The sequence below is a fragment of the Stylophora pistillata genome, chromosome 7 (genome assembly GCF_964205215.1).
Source record: "Stylophora pistillata chromosome 7, jaStyPist1.2, whole genome shotgun sequence".
In the NCBI taxonomy this organism is placed as follows: Eukaryota; Metazoa; Cnidaria; class Anthozoa; order Scleractinia; family Pocilloporidae; genus Stylophora; species Stylophora pistillata.
The window spans coordinates 28387219-28411028 of NC_142525.1; the positions used below are offsets into that span (position 1 = coordinate 28387219).

Below are 23810 nucleotides of genomic sequence, written 5' to 3' on the forward strand. Positions count from 1 at the left end.
AAATGAGTGCCTTTACATTCAAAATAAACTGCAGGTGACTTGGCCCTTTCACCATTCAGGAAAACATGGTACCTAAAACTACGCTTTTATGTTGGTGTTGTTACTTGTTTTCTAAAAAATTATTACTCTATTTTTACAACAATTAGTTAAATGGCCAAAAATGCTTTTTTACGTCGAGTCCAAAATAATGCTACACCACTAACTAGTAGCGTTTTCAAAGCGGTCTAAACGTCATTTATAAATCTGATTACTTTCCTCCCCACTTCGATTTGATGCACTGCCTCCAAGGGAATTAAAAAAAGCAAAAATACATAAAAGAATTCTTGGCAGTCATCTTGTATTTCATTCTTTGGATAAAGAACCTTGGGGAGACTTTGTCAGACTTTGCACATTGGTTTTCTTACTCAAAAGAAACTTAAAATTTTAAATTATAAAAAGGGGGAGGGAATTTTAAAGGAGAGAGGGTGGTTTACACATTTCCAAGGATAATGCAAGATTCCGTCGTAATGATTATTTGATATGATTTATACCGATTTACAAAAGGAATGTCACTGTTCGATTCAATATAAGACTAACAATGACAAGACACGTGATTACTCGTTGAAAAAAAAGGATAGAGAACGGAAAACCGCCAAGAGTGCGCGCCATGTACGAGTTATACTATACGCAATGAAGACGCGCAAAACATGTTCCGTAAAATGCCTTTAAAGGAAAGAGAGACCGAGTTTGATTCGAATCAACTGGTTTTTCCATAATTTCATACACGTGTAGTGTTATTTATACACAAAGGCTAACCTGAATTATCGAGAGTCTTTAAGAAATATGAAAAATGGATACTCCAAGAATCTTAAGCGGGAATACAATTCAGGGGCGTATATTACTGGAGAACCCCCACCCCCCCAAAAAACAAAAAACAAAAACAAAAAAAGGGAACTCTCAATAGTTCATTTTGACATGAAGTTTACGTCACAAAGACGATCCAATCTGATTGCTTCGTTTAGTTCAAAGCCTACAAACTACCATCGGTAAATTCCCTGTACAAGTTTTAGTGATATATGTCTTTCCAAAGTAACTTTTAGTACACCAACACATCAGAAGTTTTTCTTCTTTCCTTTAAATATTGTTACTGCAATGGATTGAGAAACGGCTGGAGCAGCTCCGAAATTCAATCATCAACATTTCAAATCACCCAAATTCTTGTTTGACTGGGTCGGTGTTGTTAAATTCCTCCATCAGCGTGTTCCAATAAAGATTCTACCGTCTGACAAACACGTAGCGGACTCTTCTCCTCGAGGATATCGGATGGTGTACATAGTTTATCCTACAAAACGAAAAAGAAGAATAAAATGAATTTGTTGCTGTCGACTTGAATTGCTTCAGAATGCTGGGTGAGATTTTGTTTCAGCGGAAGTAAGTTTGGTTTTAGGAATGTAAGTCACAAATCATCGACCTCTATGAACTCATGCGCTGGATTACGCTAGGAAATGTGAACTGCACAGGCTTCGAGTGGCTTCTCATCAGCGCGATAGCAGGAGGAGCGAAGCCCGCGAGAGGCCTGCGGGTGGTCTAGCAATTTTCGTGCCAGACCTCTCCTCGCACGCTCGCTTTGTTCGCCGACTCGAAAATCCCAGGATTCGAAGTGCACACGGAAGAGCTCATGACAGCCTGCTTGCGGGCTACCTAAAGCGCGAAACATTCAAGCCAGTACAGTAATCATTTGAGCTTCAGTTTGTTTTTCGCACTTTTCACCCTAGTAATACTTTTGAATGTTTGATCTTTGTACCCTTCGACAACTTCTTACACTGTAACAAAATGCAAAATACAATAGGCAATTTCCGAATTACTTTTGGCCTCTTTTTCAAAACGAGGCCTGGTGCTCTACCATTCCTATGAAAATGAGTTTAATTTGCATGTCAATAAAAACTTATAATCATATGAAAGGATGAGCACCAGGACTCATTTTGAAAATGAAGCCAAGGGTAATTCGGAAATGGGCTATTGGCTGAATTGCTATTTTGATAGTTCAGTTTTTGTTTTGGCCATTGCTTTCCGCAGTTTCTATTTTCCAAAAAGCATCCAGTTTGAATAATAAGTCACCTAACGAGAAACAAAAACGTACTTGATGGTGACAGAATGTAATTAATTCGACCACACTTGAAAAAATGTTTCTTGTTCAAACTATAGAGAATGTGTGGATTTATTTGCCAGGGAATCACTCACATACACAACAAAAGCATTCCACTGATAAGTGTAAACATTACCAATAACGTGTATTATTAAAAACTGGATCGTTGGATAATGCAATTCAAGACTTTTTATTGGCTTAGCCATTATGGTATATTAGCCAATATACCATAATCTTCAAATATGGTAAGCGTACGCGTCAACTTAAATTAAAAGGGAGCTAAAAAATTTAAGATTTGGTAAGATTTGTCTTATATCTTGGGGGCGTTTTTAATAAAACAATTATTCCACTCGCGCTTGTTGGATATGAGATGATTATGGCCAACTCGGTGCTACGCGCCTCGTTGGCTATCTGTCATCTCATATCCAACGCGCGCTCGTGGAATAACGGTTAATTACCTTGTCGACTCCAAGCTTTCTGCACGCTTCTAGAAAATAATCCACATTTTTCTGACATTTTGGCATGGTAAGTTTGGGCTGCGAGGCAAACAAAACTGAGTGATTAGAAGAAGAATTTTGGAGAGAGACTTCAGGACACACTGACATGATGAGTGCTTATTTTGTAACTCCCCAAGACACGAAAAGAGAGTGTCATAGTGGTACTACATCAAATTCTCTTTAACAAGGAACTCGAACTTTTTGACCGCTAAGAGTGATTAGCATCTTATTTCTCTTTACAAATCAGCCCTGAATCACACAATAAGGTCAGGAGAATAAAGGAAATAATCATTACCTAAAAAAAGCTCTTACTTGTTTAACAAATTCTCCTTGTCAGCACCTCACGAAATGTATGGAGCACAGAATGGAGAAATGTATACTGATGTTAGGTTGTTTAAACTAAAAAAGGAGTTAACGTATCTCAAATCTTGTCTTACCACTCCTGCCGAAGGAATATGGATACTGGGGATCAGCCCTTTCTTTATGTGATTTATGAGATGGCACAGAACAACTCCGTCGGCCAATGATGCAGGCAGATCATCCGGTAAAGCCACCTTGAGGCGGCTCTCGATACCCTGCAATAATCAGAAGAGGAGGCGATGTTATGAATGACGAGTAGATCGTATGTGGTCTCCTTCTCAGCCGTTCTCTGAAATATGTTTGTTACCACAGAGTAATTTTCAATTTAAGTGTCGATTGCTATAGCGTTACTTAACTTTGCTCTGTGATTGGTCCAGAAAACTCGCGCCATCCTTTCAACCAATCAAATACAAAACTACAAACAATCACGAATTGGTCGCCCGCGTTTTCCCGCGCTTCAAGCAGTTTGCTTGTTTCACTTTGATTTCTCATTGGCTAGTGATAACGTAAACCTTTGTTCTGATTGGTTGCTGGGATTACTTTCGTCTTTCGACACTCAGTTGAAAACTGCTCTTAAAACCCTACACGCGAGAACTTCTGCAATAAGGGGTTCCGTAAGCTAGAACTTTTCATATAGCGCCATATTACGAGAGAAGAGAAGGAAATACGAGGAATTGGATTATAACAAACCTCTCTAAGTCTTTCCAGTTGTTCAAATTCCTCTCGAGCACTGTCGTACATTCGTTTTATAGTAAAATTCGGATTGTTTTGGTCTCTGAAAGTCGCTGGTACTGAAAATACAGAAATATCACTTTTTATTACGGGAATTCTAACAGGACTCTACGGCCTAGTTTTCACGTGATCGCTTCGATCGCGGAATTTTCATCAACGACCCCTGTGATCAGTTGTGGAATTGGGATTTCGAATAAACAGTAATTAAAAAAAGAAATGATCCGACAACACTTCCCCTATACTTACAAGATCGGACCTGTGGCGCTTTCTGTCTTGTCTGAATATTCGAGTATACCAATTCCTGAAAAAAAGGACTTTTATAAATACATAAAGAAAGAGGGAACGCTTTGGGCTTCGTCGTCGGCTACGCATGTAACATATAAACCTAATTTATGGCCTTGCTCATCAACAAACAAGTGTCTTTGTAGCTTGGTGGTAAAGTCCGAAGTACGAATTCTTATGGGGGTCTCAGACCTCAACGTTGTTTCCATCTTGTGTCAAATAAACTATTTTAAACTGAGTCAAAGGCCGAAGAAAATAAACAACTACTGAGGAATCACATGGTGACAGTAACATTCTTGGGGAGGTACAATTTCCAAAAGTGAGTTAGTCACTCGCAAGTCTAGTCCGCTGGCGAACCCTCAATAATTGCGCAGTAGGAAAAACGTGTCTCAGCCCGTGGAAAGATTGGAGACGAGTCGAGGAGAGGGTTCGGGGGTTTGGTACTAACAACGAGGTCCTAGACTCCTTGCAGACCAATAAGGGCCGGTGCCTAGGTGGTGTATAATGTCTCTGTACAAACATCACGATCAATATATCTAATATTTTCATGAAACAGTTTGCAACGAATTCCGTGTACATGTGATGATTGTGTAGTTTAAAAGATGAATAACAATGGATTTTTGACAGGGGGAGGGGGGGGGGTGGGAGGAGAGGACTTAAAAGGAGACAAAACAGTATCACATTTCTTTCGGTGCGGTATCTTACTTCCCAAGTCTCCCTGTCTTGCAAACCGCCATCAGTTTGGGAGGGTGCTTCACTGCCATTAAACGAAACAGTTGCTGCACTGGTTTTGCCACTAAATCTCTACAAAATGAATCGAACAACAAGTGGCAAATTACTATCCACTCTCTCCTTAAGGACACACTTATAAGACAGCCACATCTCCGACAACTTGGGAGTTTGTGTTCATCATCTGAATGCCTCATTCACTTTTAACCACTTAAAAACATCTAAAGGGTGTTATCATCTAAGAGAGAGTTTGAATACTAGCAGAAGGGCACTTGCATCCTGGGGATCAAGCCAGCAGCGCTTAGACCACGTTTTTGGGTCATAATTGCTTCCATGCCCCCACCGTGACCCCGTTATTCAAGCAACAACGTGTACAAGCTTCCTCCAACCCCAACTATCTGTACATTCCCGTCACATCCTATTCAATGAGTGGCCCGAGTGTCATAGGTTGTCCACTGAGGCCCCGAGATGAGACCCACTGACTATGCTGTGACATTTGTAAGCAAAGTATCTTGAGGTGATTGCTTTGATAAAGAACCCTATTGAATTGTAGAGGAAGTGCAAACTCTAACACATTCTACCCCTGAGAGTCTTATTTATGGTAGGCTCGATTACCAGCCACTGTTCGCGAACCGGAGCCCGCGCTCCTCCCCGCACTCTTCTCGGGGAAGAACGAAAAACACCAGACTCGAGAGAGTGGCGGAAATCGAGCCTATGTTTAGGCTGATCTACCAAGATGATAGCACTCAAGGGTATAAAATTGCCCATATATACAATATTGAAAGCTTTGTCCTTCTTTATTCTTCTCTACGTGATACGGTTAGCTCAATTGGTTACACCGCTGGACTGTTGTGCGGGAGGTCGAGGTCGATGGTTCGAGCCCCGGCCGGACCAACACTCAAGGTCTTAAAATAGCTGAGGAGAATGCGCTACCTTTCTTTAATAAGAAATGGATAGACATTCTAGTCTTCTCGGATAAGGACGAATAAACCGTAGGTCCCGTCTCCTGCATCTATTAATTAGTGAATTTGGTTAGGCAGGGGACGTTAAAGAACCCACTCACGAGATTACTGTGATGTGGTAAGGCCTGTTTACTGGGAATTGGGGGGGGAGGGGGCATCTTCAAATAAGTGTCCTTCGACTGTTTGAAAACTGCTGATGCAGTCCGGCCAAAGTCCCCCGAAAAGTGTTGTAATGCGGATTTGATCACATCCACATGTTAATTTCCGCAATATAAATATTAAATTATTATTATTATTATTATTATTATTATTACTATTATTATTATTATTAGTATTACGTGTTAAACGAGACAGTTATGTCAAAAATAAAAATTTAGAGAAAACTATTGAGAAAAACACTAGCATCTTACCGATTTACTTGAGCCATCTCTTGAAAGGGAAGAACGCTGCAATGCAATTCAAACGGAATTAACAAAACTGCATAAATCTCTTTGAAAATATCTGGAACACGCGCAAATCATTATGATCTACATCCACCTCGCATTTCTGCAATTAACCCTAAGACAGTTAATACAGTTGAGGTTTTGTTTATCCTTGACCTCATAGCACTAAACGCGCACTTCTATGAAAGTAATCATAATAGCCAATCAGAGAAAAAGAACACATCACAACGAACCAATCAGAATAAAAAGTAAAAACAAGCAAACTGATTGAAACGTGTTTCCCCGTAAAATCACACCAAATCAAACAGCTACCCTTAATTGATAACTTTCATGATAAAATGATTCCACGTAGAAAATTGAATCTCTTACCTTCATCCGTTCTTCTTCAAATCTCAACCTAGAAAGTTGAGCTTCTCTTCTACTCTGTTGCATGAGCTGCTCTCTTTTGCGTGCTCTGAGCTCTTCTTCCTGAAAAAAAAAAAAAATCAATTTTATCTAATAATTAGTCGCTGTTATTTAACTCGAAGTAATTATTGCGTACCTCAAACGTTATTCCAGACTTTTCAGCGGAATTATTTTCATTTCTAAGACACATGTTTGTGATTTAAATCATGTGGCCTGACTGGAGTTAGGTTAGAGTAATATTTCAACCTAGGAATGATTCATTACCTGTCTGTTCCATGCAACATCAGGCGATTCCATTGGAGGGGTACTAAAAAAAGTCAATAAAAAAGAAGTCAATTAACACAATCAATCAGTTTATAAGTGTCATGACGTGGGATGACGCTGCCCTCACATCCGAGCCAGAAGCTCATGTATAAAACGCATGACAAGTTTAAAAAAAAAAATTATCAAAGGGAGAACAAGTGAATGATGAACGACTCAGAAGGTCACCTCTCAGGAGAAATTAGATCCTGGTCCCTCTTGATGGTTAACCCCTTAACCCCTAAGAGTCACTAGCATCTAATTTCTCCTTACAATATCACCCCTGATTCACATAATAAGGTCAGGAGAATAAAGGAAATGATCACCAACTGAAGAAGCTCTTGATTAAACAACAACAAACATATGAAACATATGTTTCATATGTTTGTTGTTGTTTGATTTATCATCTACGGGTTTATGTCGAATTAATTTGATGGCCTGCTCCCAGTTGGCTTGTTAGCTCAATTGGTAGAGCGCTGCACTAGTATCGCAGAGGTCAGTGGTTCGAATCCCGTACAGGCCTGAAATTTTTTTCAGGTCTGATTTTCACTATTGCTCAAATAGTGCTTTACTGCGAAGGATCGTGCACATATAAGCTCTTGATTGTTAAACAAATTCTCCTTGTCAGAACCTTAGGAAAGGTATAGAGAACAGTAATGGAGAATATGCATACTGATGTTAGGGTGTAAAGGGTTAGTTGAAATTGCTGTACTTGAAATCCTACACCTAAACCTTCTCTTTCTGTTCTCTCATTTTCTCTTAGCCTCCCTCGCAGCCGTTTTTAGTCTCGTCACGCAATGCTTCTCTCTACAAAGAAGTTTGTGGGGGAGGAGCATTGTGTGAGGAGACTAAAAACGGCTGCGAGGGAGACTAATTTTCTCTCGCTCTACCACTATTTGTACCACAATTGGCAGTAATGTCGCAACGTGATTGGTCAATTTGCTGTTGTTGACAAGAGAACAGACAATGCTGCTCGCGTCAACGTGTCACGCACCGAAAGAACCGTTTGCGGACTCACTCGGCTGCAACTCGCGAGTCCACAACATTTTGACCACTTCGATGACGAATATCGTTGCCGATAAGAGTACAGAGCACACTTATCCACCTTCGATTTGTTAAATTTACCTTGCTTCTTTTGCTGAGCCTGTACGAGTCAAGACTTTGTAAGTTGGACGATTGGGAACTGGAGGTTTCACACTATCTCTGCCACCAAATGAAGAGGAGAGTTTTCTAAAGAGAAAACATTGATACACAAATAAATCCTTTCCATTCATTAAACTACACATCAATGAAAGATTCACATATTTGTAGACAAACAAATTACAAGACCTATTGTAAATTACCTTGTTGTTAATAGTCTTTCATGAAATCTTTTCAGTCACTCAGATTAAGTATAAATGTCTCTAATTACATCATTCGCAGCACCCGTAGGCAAGATGAAGCGAATCCCGTATTCTGATTGGCTACCCGTGCCACTCGGGATTACTCGCATTGATCCCGCGCATGAAAAAAATAGAATTAGAACTTGTCGGCGATGGAAACGCAAAAAGCGGCCGAAGATAGTCAAACAAAGAAAACAGAAACGACCGTCGTAAGTTTGTTGTGCTACAAACACAGTTGGCTTTCTTTCCCGGCTCTCGTACGAAACAAGTCATTCTTAATTCTTGATATAGCGAAATCTTTTTGTACCATAATAAATCCTTTATTAACCAAGCTTGTTCGGTCAAGATGGCTGGATGTTAGGCTCGTTCTTTTCTCGCATTTTTATGGACCAAGACGAAAGAACTCGGCCAATATCCAGCCATCTTGACCTCACGCTTGGTTAATAATGAAAGCCATTAATTTTCACGAAATAGTCATCAGTGTTTTGTCTTTTCACCCTTTCAATCCCAAGAGATTCCATAACATAAGAAAGTAGCTTGCACCAAAATAATAATCAGTAATAATTCTCACTTTTGGTCAGGAGTTGCATTCTTGGATTCCATTTTCCTTCTGACCTCTGCCTGTCGCTGTTGTTGTATTTCTTCATGTTGTGTCTGCAACTTCCTTGCAGCACTTCTTCGTTCCTCGATTTGCCGTTCCTCTTCTTCCTTCTTTCTCCGTTGCTCAGCTTCAATTTGTAAGAATTCCTGATCGAAATCAAATAAAAATTAACTGTAGGGGATGACACAGTTATTGATATCGCCGCAGTTCATGCAGCGGTGTACTTGTACAAACGGAAACAAACAAATGCTTGAAAATTTATGAAATTGGGAAAGCATTGTCGAAATCCTGGAGTGATTTTTCATAAAATGTGATCGGTGTTAACCCTTTAACTTCCAAGAACTGATTGTTAATTCTCCCCTCTGGCTGCCACACATTTCCTTGTAAATAAGTTACGAGAATTTGGTACTAGATCAAAGTAACAACTTCTACCTGATAAGTTTGAGTATTCTTATTACCTGTTGGCTGGATAATGTTTGGAAAGTATGCGTAAATCACTTCCAGCAGAAGTAAAGGAGTAAAAGGGTTAATTCAGACCTTATAGATAAACTTGATTTTGATTTCTTTGGTGCACAGGGCTACAAGAGGACGAACAGCTCACTGATGCACAGGGATACAAGAGGACGAACAGCTCACTGAAAGTAGTAGTAGTAGTAGTAGTAGTAGCAGTAGCAGTAGCAGTAGCAGTAGCAGTAGCAGTAGCAGTAGCAGCAGGAGCAGCGGCAGCAGCAGCGGCAGCGGCAGCGGCAGTAGCAGTAGCAGTAGCAGTACTAGTAAAACTTTACTAAAAGTGTCAAGAGCCGTCTAGTTAGGGAAAAATCCCTCACTAATTTGGGGACAATAAAAAAGAAAAAAGACTGGGAGCTATTTACAGTAGTCTATATATTAAAACTAAGAGAAAATCTATAGTTAACTGGTTACAGGATTTGTAATAAAAATATATAAAATTCAAGAGGAGCAGAACCCTTTGACCCCTAACAGTGACTAGCATCTAATTTCTCCTTACAATATCACCCCTGAATCACACAATAAGGTCAGGAGAATAAAAGAAATGATCACTAACTAAAGAAGCTCTTGATTTTAAAACAAAGTCATTAACCCCAATGAGTGACTAACATATCATTTCTCCTTACAACATCACCTCTGAATCACACAGTAACATCAGGAGAATAAAGGAAATGATCACCAAATAAAAAACCTTGATTGTTAAACAAATTCTCCTTGTCAGCACCTTAGGAAATGTATAGAGAACAGTATGGAGAATATGCATACTGATGTTAGGGTGTATAGGGTTAAGAAAAATAAGTTTGAGCCAACATTTCGGTGCAAGCCTAAAGTGAAGGAAGCAGAATAAATTGCAAAACAGTCTCCAAAGCTGAAAAAAAAAACTGAGTAGGATATCTAAACTCTCTTCCAAGTTAGACCATTCCTGTTTTGAGTGAGAATTTTGAGGAAAAAAAAATCCAGTTGTTTAAATGGCATTCCTAATGATGTTAAATCAAGAAAGTGTTATAGAAATCACACTGTAACTAAAATTTTAACAACTACTGGGAAGACTTTCTAATGTTCTTCATTAGCAAAGCTGAAACACAAAGCGTCACTTTATGTGCCATTTGGTTCTCAATTTATTTTCACTTTTGAAATTCTACAACAGCATTAATAAATAATGTGATCATAACCTTTTCAATCAACTTCTCCATTACACAATCTCAGAATGATCATCTTTACAAACACTTCAACAAATGGCAGCTACAGAAGCCTACGGTTTTAGCAAGTAATGTCAAAGTTTCATTCCAAAGACAAATTGTTGTTATGAATTTTTTCATGAGCACAGGGCAAAGAAAAAACTCCTTTCTTTTTGTGACATCAAACCAATGTCATGCACAACTATCTACATAAAAATAAGTCCATAATAATAATTTTGCCAAATATTTAACTTACATAATACAAGCAATTGTTTGCTCTTGATTAAGTTCTTACTTATAACTTAATATGTAGTTCTGTTTTATCTGTGATGTTTTGTGCTATAATCAAAAACTTTAACAAAAATATTTTTCCTTATCTTTGAATAAATTACAGTTCAACAATAGAGCAAAATGTAATAAATTAACTGGTTTAAAACCTTTACCTTGTAAGATCTTAAATGACTGTGTTGATCATAAATTAATAACAATATAACCTTTAGATTCTATACATTGACCATTGACTACTAGACTTTTAAAAATAAAAAAGCAGCTCCTAACCAGAAGAAATTCAGAAAGACAAAAAATAATATTAATAACAGATTTCAAGGAAATTTTTCAGTTAATAAAAACAGTCACTACAAGAAATAAATTTTAGAGATCCAAAGTGTTTAACTCTTAAATTGGTAACTTTCTTATGATTATACTAGAAAGAATACAAACCCTATGTCAAGTAAAGAAACAGAAAAAAAGAATTATTGAATGGTCAATAAAACAAGATAGAAGTTTCTTGATTAAATTGTAAGTACTTGAGACCAAAAAGAGCTGTTCCCCCTGCTAGTTTGTGTCCAAAAAAATTGAAAGTTTGGTTAAGGAGCCTTTGTCCAGACAGTTTATTTCTTACTATTCTTACCTCATCCATTGCTTAGCATGCACCATACATTAAATAAAATAATATATTAATAATTTGCTAATTGTTCACTAATATTTTCTCTTTTAAGTTATCTCAGGTTGTGATTAAGTAATTCTCAAATTTAAATCTCGCATTTTAGAAAGAAATACAAAACTTACTTGGGAAAAGACAAGTTCTTCATCAAAAAATTTTACCTTAATGTCAAGGTGTTCCAAAGGTAAATACAAAATCTACATATACTTCTGTCAATTAGACAATCCAGCTAAGCTACAAGGTAAGAGCTTCAGATTTATCATCTCATGTTTGCTGGTTCAAGCCATCCACCCTACTATTCACTGAATGAGTTCCCTGTAAATTTCAAACTGGTTTTGGTTCAGCCAATTCCAATTTTTTTAATACAGTTTTATGGTTACTGAGTATATCTTTTTTTTATTGTCTCAAACTAGGTTTGAAAAGTTAATGGTTAAATTGGAGAGTGGTTAATGATGTTGACCTTTGTTACATTCTTTCGCAGAAAACTCTTCAAAGATAAATCAATACTTAAGCTATGCTACAGTGTAACATTAATCTTGAAAAAAAAAAAAAAATTAGTGAAGCCTCCTAATATAGTTTTACCAAAGCCAATAAATCTATAAAGTCAATCACTCAAGAGTGTCTTCTGAGCATAGTAAGGTCACTGAATGTTAAATGCGATACTATTTAACAATTATTCTCCGAAGGCGAGGTGAATATCGTCGAATATTCAACAATATTCCCTGAACCTGAGGTGAATAACTGTTTTAGTATAATTTCAGAGCTGAACAACAGAGAAATTTCTAAAATCATAACATTTTAGTAACATTCATTAACATTTTATTTTAACATTTTATAGAAACTACGTGGAGTGGTTTATATAGCATCATATAAGGAACCACTCGACCAATCAGATTGCTGGAAACTCTTTGCTCAGCTCTGAAATTATACTATAATCAAGGTATTGACATGCCATCAGTTAGCATATTGATTATCTTTAAAACATTGCACAGAATGTTGGTTCTCTTCCCTATTATCGCTGTTAGTGTAGTTAAAATGTTGGTCATGAAACAATTGTTGCAACTATTCTTTTTAAAACTTGATAAGGAATGGCAGGTGAAGAAATCAATTACATGAGAACAGCATGATTCCATACTGTGGATAGAGCTTCTAAATTCATTTATAACATGAACAAACATACTAAGCATCCTCTGATTGCTCAATTCAGTTTCCAAGTGGATGCTTATCAGGTTACAGAGCCCATATCTAACTAGTTACGCCATAAAAGCATAAGAACTCATTTTTCCCGGCTCTATGATGTGATAAAAGCAAGTGGGATGTTTGGAGAACACGAGGAAAGCTCATAAAATTAATCATGAGCTGAAGGCAAAGAATTAGAAAGCCCAGAAAAATGTGTTCTATTGCTTAATTATATGTACATCTAGAGTTGCTTATTGTAAATAAGGTCTAAATAAATACTACTTTTTAATCACTAATTTCAGCTGTGTTGTCAACTTTTTGCAAGATATTCAGTTTTGCATTTCAAATGCTATATCCCTAATACAAACTACTAGTTTTAAGTAATTGTGTCACCTTTCAAAATATTGCAGAGGCAAAGTTGTATGCTAGAGAGAAAAACATCACTGCCTTTTCACCATAACTATTTGAAAACCCATAAAATAGCCAGACAAAGCAAGGCCACAAAAAAAGACAGAAAAACCATTCCAGGATTGAGAAAAGCATACAGTAAAACAACAAGCAAAGGCCACAAGGTCTCACTGCTGAAGATTCTCTGGAGAGAAGCCTGCAGAGGTTGCTGTGCTTTTATCTGAAAGAAAATGAAAGGCAAAAGTTACTGCATGAGCCAACAATACAGGATTTTACTTCATGGAAATAAGTGGTCGCATGATTCACCTTAGTTCCAGAAAGTAAATAAATGCATTGTTAATGGCCACACAGAAACTGTTGTCTTTGATTTTCATTTCAGAAATGCCAATTGAAAAGTCTTTTTTTTTAACAATTTTGACATGTAGTAGAAGAATTTACGTTTATAACAGTTATTAATTTGTTAAAATCCAAAATGGTGAGCATGTGTGACAATTAACTATTAATTTAAGATTAATTAAAAATTAATCATTAGTGCAATTTAAAGTAATCAAACTGTATAATAAGCATGTGAGAGGCATATATTTCTTCACCAAGTAACAAAGTAGATCAAAATAATTATTATCAACTAGTAATAACGGACCTTAACAAAAAAAAAACTATCAAAATGCGATTGCCTCAACCACAAAACTTGACCATTAACTTGGTTAGAAATAAAATATCATATAGCAGAAAGATTGAATAGTCCTAAACAAAATTAAGTGACACATCCTTCAGGTTTTTTTTTTTTTAAATCAACTCTATTAATCGTTCACTAAATCAATTGATTAGCCAATGCTCAAAGTCATACTGAAGGAAGTTTATACATTGATAAACTTGTTGCAAAGGCTATATGGAGGGAGGCTCAAGTTACTTTTAGCAGCCACAGCAAACAAAATGGTTAATCATTGTCCGTAATGATTTTGATTAATCATTAAATTTTAATCTAGAATGACAAAAAATGATGCTGAGCTACTTGTAGCAGATAAACTTTATCACTGATTTTAGGGCCATTGGTCTTATCTTAATTTGAACATAAGTTATTTTTCATCAAGCTTATTTTAAACTTTAACAAAATAATTTAATGAAACAAGTTATGAATTGCAAAATTATTCTAACTTTTAACCCTGACAGGCAAAAACAAACACTGTACACATTATCCCTTTACACCCTAACATCACTTTGCATATTCTCCATACTGTTTCCTATACATTTCCTAAGATGCTGACAAGGAGAATTTGTTTAAACAATCAAAAGCTTCTTTAGTTGTTGATCATTTACTTTATTCTCCTGACCTTAATGTGTGATTCAGGGGTGATATTGTAAGGAGAACTTAGATGATAGTCACTTTTTGGGGTCAGAAGGTTAAATATCCAACTATCCACTGCCAGTTCACTTTGATTACAGATGATATTCAAAGTAAAATGATCTTCAGTTAAATAAATGTAATATTCAAAGCCAAGTTAGCATGAATCGCACAGGTTGAATCACTAAGATTTTCTTTTCAAAACCTATTCTTTTGGTTGGAAGGCAAGTAAGAAGAAGGACACTCTGACTTGCTAAGATATACTCAGAAAAGGAAATCCAGTCTATTCTAATGAACTAGCCCACACCAGTCTCCTATATGCATAACTCAGCCCATACTTAGAATTATCCCTGTTGGAGAAATTCTAAGTTGGAAACTGGATAATGGCAACACAGTTTTCAAGAGAGAAGTTTGACATTTTTTTCACAAGCTTTTACACAGTTTACGACATTTACAGGGGGGTACTCTCACAAAGCATTTTTTTCTTAAATGCTTATTTGCAAGGAGAGCATGTTGATTTCATAAATTCAAGTAAAGGATCATCAGTTTATTTGTAATCAGTTTACAATGGACAATCATGCCAGACTTGATCATTACAGACCAACTTTTTCTTTTTGAAAAAATTAGCAGCAAAATTTCACACACAATGTGTGGGAAAACACTGCACATAAATGTAAACATTGCAGTGTAAAATGAATTTAGGTCATTTCGATTTCTGACTGGTTTATAAAGTATTTTCTTTTGTTCCTTATACCTCATTTAACCATATTACAAACCAATTTCTAATTAGAAGTGCAACATAAATGGTGTAGTCTAAATTAATTTCAGGTTAAAACGATTTCAAACTGGATCGAACAGCACAATTCTTTGTTTAAGTATCATAGCAATGTAGCTTGGAACAGGGACAAAAACCACTTTTTTTTTTATTCATTTTAACTATTAGTAGCATAAAGATAATTATTCAATATGTGATCAGCATGGCCTGAACACATTTCCAGCATGAGGACCAAACATAATTGCACAAGCAGAGATTTCATTGAAAGATAATTGGTTATATCAACTAAGTTGAAATAGTAAATTGGCCACCGTAACGAATAAAAAAGCTGACGTTTCGAGTGTTAGCCCTTTGTTGGAGCGAAGGGCTCTGACAAAGGGCTAACACTCTGACCAAGGGCTAACGCTCAAAACGTCAGCTTTTTTATTTGTCATGGTGGCCAATTTACTATTTCAAAGGAGTAGATAGCGCTATTCATGCAATAGCGAAAATCAGTCCTGAAAAAAATCAGGCCTGTATGGGACTCGAACCACTGACCTCTGCGATACTAGTGCAGCGCTCTACCAATTGAGCTAACAAGCCAACTGGGAGCAGGCCGTTAAGTTGATTCGTAATAAACCCGTGAAAGTGATAAATCAGATACAATGAATATATGAAGTTCATATATTTTGAACTGTGGTATTAGATACATATGATGCACGATCCTCGCAGTAGATAGCGCTATTTATGCAATAGCAAAAATCAGACCTGAAAAAAATCAGGCCTGTACGGGTTGGCTTGTTCGCTCAATTGTTAGAGCGCTGCACTAGTATCGCAGAGGTCAGTGGTTCGAGTCCCGTACAGGCCTGATTTTTTTCAGGTCTGATTTTTGCTATTGCATAAATAGCGCTATCTACTGCGAGGATCATGCATCATACGTATCTAATACCGCAGTTCAAAATATATGAACTTCATATATTCATTGTATCTTACTATTTCAACTTAGTTGATATAACCAATTACCTTGTTACCCCCACCAGCGCAGCAACAAAGTTTCTTTAGAAATCTTCAGCCTTTATTCATTGAAAGATAGTTAGCAGTGCTCTATGGCCACCTGTAAGACCTTCCAATGCCTGTGAGCAGGCTATTTTTGAGTTTGAACTTACAGCACAGCTGCCTTTGCACCATCAGCAGCAACTATTGGAAAAAGTTATTGCAATCCCTGGATGAGTGGGGGGCCACAAAAGCCAAATTGACCCTCTCTTTGCCCTGCTAGATCCACAATGCAAGTAGAAAGGAAGAAGGCGAGTCAAGTGACAAAATGTCACTAAGCCAGGGAAAATATTTGGCCTAACATGACTCAGTCAATAAGTACATAATGTTGGTCACAAATAACAAAAAAAAAAATTAGTGAAAAGCCGGATTGGCCCCGTCTTTGTTCTGCAAGATCCACTATGCCCGCAGAAAGGGAGAAGGCCACTCAAATTTCTAAATCTTTTTCAACTGAGCCAGGGAAAATAATTGGCCTGATCTGACTCTGTCAATAAGTACATAATGACGGTTACAAATCAACACACAAATTTGTAAAAAGCAAACCTTCAGAATCTCTTCTCCTTCGTCATACTCCTCATCTGGTTTCGACTGTATTTCACCATCTTCCACATCATGGGCATCTGCCAGCAGCTGTTGGGCTCTTTCTATCTCTTTCTGAATCTCCCTTCTCTTCTCTTCTGTTTCAAACACATTAGATAATGGGGGCCTTGTTCTCTCTCTATCTCGTAAGGAGCTTGGTCGATAAACCTCCTTTTCATAAGACTACAACACAAACAAAATAAATGAGTTGAAAGAGCTAAGCAACAATGGTTAAGGAAATATTTTTTGTTATATGGAAAATTACAGAAGAACACAAACTATTACTTTGGGAAGACAGAAAAACTCAGTAGGGATAACAATTAACAAAGAAGTGGACGGATGGAAAAGATTAAAACTGACTGAAAGTAGCTACATGTATTCAAAAGACAATACAGTGGAACCTTGATTTAAAGAAGTGCCAAGGGACTGGGGAAATTGGTTCGTTATAGAGAAGGTATGTTATATTGAGGTTCTGTGGCATACATTTTACTGTAACTTTAGCCGGACTGAAACTTGAGTATTGTTTGTTATACCAAGGACTTTGTTGCATAGAGGTTCATCAAATCGAGGTTCCACTGTACATCCAAAACACAGCCAAGAGGCTTTCTAGCTAGACGTTAACTCTTTGACCCCTACAAGTGACTAGAATACAATTTCTCCTCACAATATCACCTCTGAATCACACATTAAGGTCATGAGAATAAAGGAAATGATCACCAAATAAAAAAGGCTTGATTGCTAGACAAATTCTTCCTGTCAGCACCTTAGAAAATGTATAGAGAACAGTATGGAGAATATGCATACTGATGTTAGGGTGTAAAACATTAACCGCCTCCCGGTTAGCTCAATGGATAGAGCGCTGGACTGTTGTGCGGGAGGTCAAGGGTTCGAGCCCCGGCCAGACCAACACTCAGGGTCTTAAAATAATTGAGAAGAATTTGCTACCTTTCTATAACATCTAGAAATGGTTAGATATTCTAGTCTTCTCGGATAGGGACGAATAAATGGAGGTCCCATCTCCTGCAGGGTTAGGGGCAGGAGATGTTAATTTCCCCCACACGAGATTACTGTGTGATGGATGTCCTCCCCTGGGGTGGGATAGGTGGGAGGGTGGACTAACACGAATGGTTTCTATGTTCCTTTCTAGTCCTTCCCCACTGCAAAACTTAATGCAGTGAAAATGAACTAAATTAAATTAAATTTAACTACCAGAAGTGATTAAACATGTAATTTCTCCCCATAATATTCATACATTATCAGGGCTGTGGTCTAGCAGCACCCAGTGGCACTTGGCACCTTACTTTTGCTCTTGGGTGACTCAAGAATCTTAGTTTCTTCATAAAAAGCAAATGCTGGGCACCCTGGATTTCACATTTTAAGAGCACTGGGCTCCCTTCAATTTTTCTTAGAGCACAGCCTTGATTATCCAGCAACAGATAAAAAGAATACTCAAACTTATCAGGTAGAAATAGTTACCTTGATCTAACACCAAATTCTCGTGACCAATATATGAGGAATGAAATGTGTGACAGCTAGAGGGGAGAATTAGCAATCAGATCTTGGGAGCTTGATGATTAAATGCATTCCTTACCTCTCTTGCAGCTGCATTTCTTGCTAAATCTAAGGAGTGTGTTCTTCTTACTCGGTCAATCATTAGATGGTTTTCAGGCGCATCCTCACTGCATGAAGAATCCACAAAGACAACAGTAAGCATTCTTTTTGAAATCTTAAGCTCATTCGCTATTACGGTTGTAGGTGATGAAAAACTTTTACTAAGAAAATCAAGATCAGTTTATCTGAAACTGGGTTTGTTTCTGAAAGAAAAAAAAAGCATGTGAATGCCCTAAGATAGTTACAAGTCATACCTTGATGATCGTGGAAAAGAGTATTTTCGAACAACATCTCTGTCAAATGTTCTTCTCTGTGGAAAGATACTAAGAATCAAAAGTTGCCATATTCTGTAAAATTATTCAGTTAATTTGAGCCTTGGGTAGAATTCTGGAATAAAAACCTCTAAAAAACAATGAGATTCTTCTCAGAGCACAACTCTATGATATACAATCAAAATGATTTTTCCAATCTTTACTTTGACACTGGATAGTGATTTATTGGTTATCCGCTCTTTGAACAGTTGGGCCGAGGACAATAATCAGAAAAATTTCAAGAACCAATCAACATGTATTTCAAAAGTTCCAAACAAATTATACAAGTATTCTGACTTAAATGGGCTTCTGTTCCAAAGGGGTGTGACCCCAGCCAGTTGCCTGGGATCATAAAATTTGAATTTGATTAATATTTCACATATCCTGATTGTATTCTAGTAGATTAAGATTGTCATTTGAGAACTGAGGAGACTCTAACAGACCAAAATGTATAGGAGAGAACTTCAAGGACTTTCGAGGCCTTGTAAATGGGCAGTTAAAAATCAATGGATACTTACAAACCTGGTTTATTGACATTGAACAATATTGGCAAAATCTCAAATCACCTTTTCTTGCTCATGAGCTGTTGCACTGAGATACTTGAAAATATGTAACTTCCCTTTTGTGCAAACCTGAAGAGAAAAGAACACTGATTCATTTAGTTCCTTTTTACAATGTCATTCAGGACTGAATCATATGTAAAGGTCACAAAAATATGGGAAGTTATCACCAACTGAGAATACCCTTGATTATTAAACAAATTCTCCTTGTCAGCACTCTAGGAAATGCATAGAGAACAGTATGGAGAATATACATACTGATGTGTACAATGTAACAAGTTCAGGATTACCACATGATAAAAATAAGGGAAAGGAACCAGGTATTATAATTCTGCTAAAATCTGAATCCATCCAATAAGTTTCATAGCTACATGTAGGAAGGAGATGGTGGAAGAATATTAATTTTTTTTAAGAATGAAATTTGAAATTTCCATAAGGTCATAGTAGCAGCATGTAGGATAAATATTGTAAGAAATATACAACTTTTTTTTAGAGAGATGTTTCGGCATGCTTATGCCATCTTCAATCAATGAGTAACTGAATGTGAGTAATTATATAACAGACAAGTAGATGAATAAAATATTTACAGTATGATGTAATACAAAAGTGGGTACTAATTACAACGTGACAACAAACACGAAATTAAAGGTGTGAACTAAAATGCATTATAACACTTTTCTAGCATTTTAAATAATTCACTCCTTTAATTTCATGTTTGTTGTCATGCTGTAATTAGTACCCGCTTTTGTATGACATCATACTGTAAATATTTTATTCATCTACTTGTCTGTTATATAATTACTCACGTTCAGTTACTCATTGATTGAAGATGGCATAAGCATGCCGAAACATGTCTCTAAAAAAAGTTGTATATTTCGTACAAAATTTGAAATATTTGGACATACCTGGGCTGGGGGCGACGTCAAAGGATTGTGTGCAAGCTCCAGCACAGATAAACTTGTGATAAGCCGGTACGCAGGAGGAATCACCGACACTTTGTTATATGAAAAATCTAGTCTAACCAATTTTAATTTACTAAGTTCTGCAAAAGGAAAGAGCATGCAACAAATTAATCAAACAGACTGATGAAAGACAGCACAAGGTTAAGTTTTAGGAGTAATAGAACTTTTTATCTATTGAGAAATTGCTGAAGGAAAATAAAGGTTGTGCCAAAATCAATAAATAATCAATGTTGAACCCCCATTAAAGAAAGCAAAATTGAACTATTAAAACTTACCATCTGGTAAAACTTCTAAACGATTCCTTCGAATGTTTAAATCCTTCAGGGATATCATTTCTCCCATGCTACTGGGTAGGTGCACCAATTCATTTGAACTTAAATCCTGCATAGAGAGAAGATCACAGCAAAAACATTTGCCAAATTTTAAAGCATTTTCAGGTAGAACAAAAAATTAAGTTCAGTCTTAGTGTCCCTTGAAATTATTGTAACAATGTATGGAATCAACCGAAGTTCTTAATCATGATAGGATGCAAAAGATTGCTCTTAAATCCAACAAACGAACATAGAGCCCTCCTTCCATAAGTCACCGCAGACAATAAGATAAAAACTCCTGGATATCCCAATGAGCCATTGAACTTAAAGTGACAACAAGTGCACAACCCTCAGGGTGGGAAAATAAATATCGCAATTTTATGAGTGGTTTTTACTATTGCATCTGATTCATCAAACAAGGTGGTGTTTGATTTATGGATCCATCACAGAACATAAAGAAGGAAAACCAAATAATTTTACCAGGTTGGTTTCATCAAATAATCCAAATTGTTGTACGAGCAAGAGTCAGTAGGAACTAGGATAACATAACTTATCACTAATAGTTGCATTTGATTGGTTAGCATGGGTTTCTAGAGCCAATCCCAGAATAAATTAAATCAAAATGAGTGTACTTTCAGATTTTTTTTAAAAGTTACTGAATGGGGTGCGTTACATCACACAGATTTGCATGAACTGTAATTTAAATAGCTTTATAACACCAGAGAATTAAATTCTCAAGTTGATACCATTGTACACGCTGAGGTTAATGAAAGTACTGCTGATTATCATTAACAATACTGCTTCTCACTACATGCTGCAATAAGATAAGCTGCCTATTGGATTAGGCCTCTGGGTTATCAACAGAATTTTCTTCACCAAGGTTAATAGATCATAACATTACTTACCAAATCTTGTAACAAAGTTAGGTGTCCAATTTCAACAGGCAAAGAAGTGAGCTTGTTGTTACTTAAGTTCAGGGCTTGCAGAGGCAAGGAGCAGAGCTCTGAGGGGAAAGTGGTGATCTGGTTTCGTCTGTAGACAAAAAAATGAGGCAGCATAATGTAACTCACAGTCACAACCCTTTCTAAAGATAATTTGGTTTTATTAACTGAGTTTATCAAATATATACCTAAAGACATATACCTAATACTTTGTTTACATACTTCTTTTAAAACTCAAATCTTGTTTGAACTTTTTCTTTTTGCTTTCCAGCTGTTCTTTTTTTCGGTTTCATCAGGTAACAAATCTTGTAGTGGCTAAACATTTAATTAGTTGTAATAAGTTCAGTGCATTTGATGTTACATCAAGCAGGATGTTCAAAGATAAGGTAGTAGAGATAAGGGATTCTCCAATTAATTTACACGATACTTCCGCTAAATTTCGATGGCCTGAATCATTTTTCATTCAGATATGAACAATAATCTCCCTTTGCCTTTGACCACATTACTTAAGAAAAACTTTGATCAAAACCCTGTGTGAAGAACGCGCTTCAAGAAAAAACTTTCTTCGAGCCAAGGACTGACGGAAAATTGTTTTTCATTTTCACATAAACGTATCAGCTGCAATCCAATTATAGATTATTCACACTTGCCGTCCTTCGACATCTTCATTCGCACTGATTAATCAACATAAAAGGTAAACAAACGTACTACGCATTGTTCTCCAAATCGTACAAAAATGGTGTAAATGTCAACATCATTTATACCATCATAAACATAAATCAGAGAATGGACGAAAAAATAATAATTAAGAAGCCAAGCAGTGTTAATGAAGGGATCAAAACCTCCTGCAAGCATTCTCAAATACAGCTTGATGAATTATTTGTTGATTATAACGAGCATCTGCAGTTGTGATTTAAAACTTGGTTCGGATCATATCATCAGATAAAAATTAGGAGACATGATTACATCGCACTATTCGCATTACCTCAAGTTTAGGACGCGAAGAAATTTCAGTTCACTCATTTGCGATTCTGGAACTCCCCTTATGGTATTGTGATATAAATCCACTCTTTCGATCATAACAAAATCGCACAGCTCTGCAGGGAATTCGGACAGTTTATTTCTTGACAAGTCTGCAAGATAAAAGATCAGTGATGTCATTGCAAGCAGTCAGACATTGAGTCCAATTGTAAGCGAGAAATTGTGTACTTTATCTTAACGCAATGACAATATTTGCAGCTTATAAAGCTTTTAGAAAGCTCACCTATTTCGATTACATCGATTAACTCGCAATCGTCTGTCGGATCTGGGAAATCGCGAAGGTTCTTCTGACTCAAATTGAGCCTTCCCGTCTCCTCTGCCTCTTTGAAGCATCTCTCTAGCGATGTATTTCCCGACATGGTCGGGTTTACATGTTAAAAGGAAGATGCTAGCCCTTTAAGTCGACACCTCTTCCACCGGGTCGGCGACATCTTGGAAATCTCTCGCCTCGTGATTGCACGGCGCATGACTGGGATGTATTTCCCACGAGCCTTTGAGGTATTTGACGTCAAGGTTTCTAGACTGGAAGTCCTACTGGTTATTTCCAATACAATACAAACTTTATTGACACTCCCTAAAGAGGGTTTTTCGTATGATTTCAGTGTTTATGATCCCTCATAAACACTGAAATCAGACATTAGGCAAACTAAAAGGAATTTAGCCCCTTAAAAACTGAGACTTTCGGCGATGTGAGTGCCCCATTCAGTTCTAATGAGAGACTCAGAATTTTCTTTCTCCAACGGCCAACCATGACAAACGGTTGAAAGTAAGACAAGTAACTCTTTCCTTAGACGGAAATCGCGATTTTCTATCTATCATACTGTGAAACAGAGCCATTGACGTTGATCGATAAAATATTTCTAGAAGTGACAAGTGTCGAAGGCAAGAATCAAACGAATTCAAGAAAAATTCAGCTCAAGTGATATCTTTGGTCACCTCCCTTTCTCGGATCTGTCATTCATTTTGAGTTGACAAGACATTGATACACTTTACCGTTCCCTTGAAAACCATGTCTGATTTTGTGACTAGGACTCAGCTCCGTCTGAAACGGTAATTTTGGTTTTATCAACCGAGTTGATAAAGTAAATTGGCCGCCGTAAAGAGTTTCAAATCTGACATTTCAAGCGTTAGCCCCTTGTCACGGAGCGAAGGGCTCTGACGAAGGGCTAACGCTCGAAGGGCTCTGACGAAGGGCTATCGCTCGAAACGTCACCTTTGAAACTTTTTTACGGCGACCAATTTACTTTGTCAACTCAGTTGATAAAACCAAAATGACCTTGTTACTCCTACTGACGCGGAACCACAGTTTCTT

The 23810-nt window shown here is 37.1% G+C and overlaps 1 protein-coding gene across 1 annotated transcript; it reads right to left on the reverse strand.

Moving 5' to 3' along the window:
* Nucleotides 1-1112: 1112 nt before the first annotated feature.
* LOC111330624 (leucine-rich repeat and calponin homology domain-containing protein 1) lies at nt 1113-22961 on the reverse strand. The gene is made up of 20 exons (XM_022935516.2): nt 22722-22961; nt 22443-22590; nt 21422-21548; nt 20481-20586; nt 20149-20285; nt 19250-19315; nt 18627-18682; nt 18353-18440; nt 16726-16944; nt 8789-8964; nt 7961-8065; nt 6800-6842; nt 6500-6598; nt 6098-6133; nt 4702-4800; nt 3961-4015; nt 3673-3773; nt 3060-3197; nt 2584-2661; nt 1113-1321 (listed from the first exon to the last, which is right to left on the reverse strand). The coding sequence occupies exons 1-20, from the start codon at nt 22855-22857 to the stop codon at nt 1220-1222; spliced, it is 2115 nt and encodes a 704-aa protein (XP_022791251.2). The 5' UTR covers nt 22858-22961; the 3' UTR covers nt 1113-1219.
* Nucleotides 22962-23810: the final 849 nt, after the last annotated feature.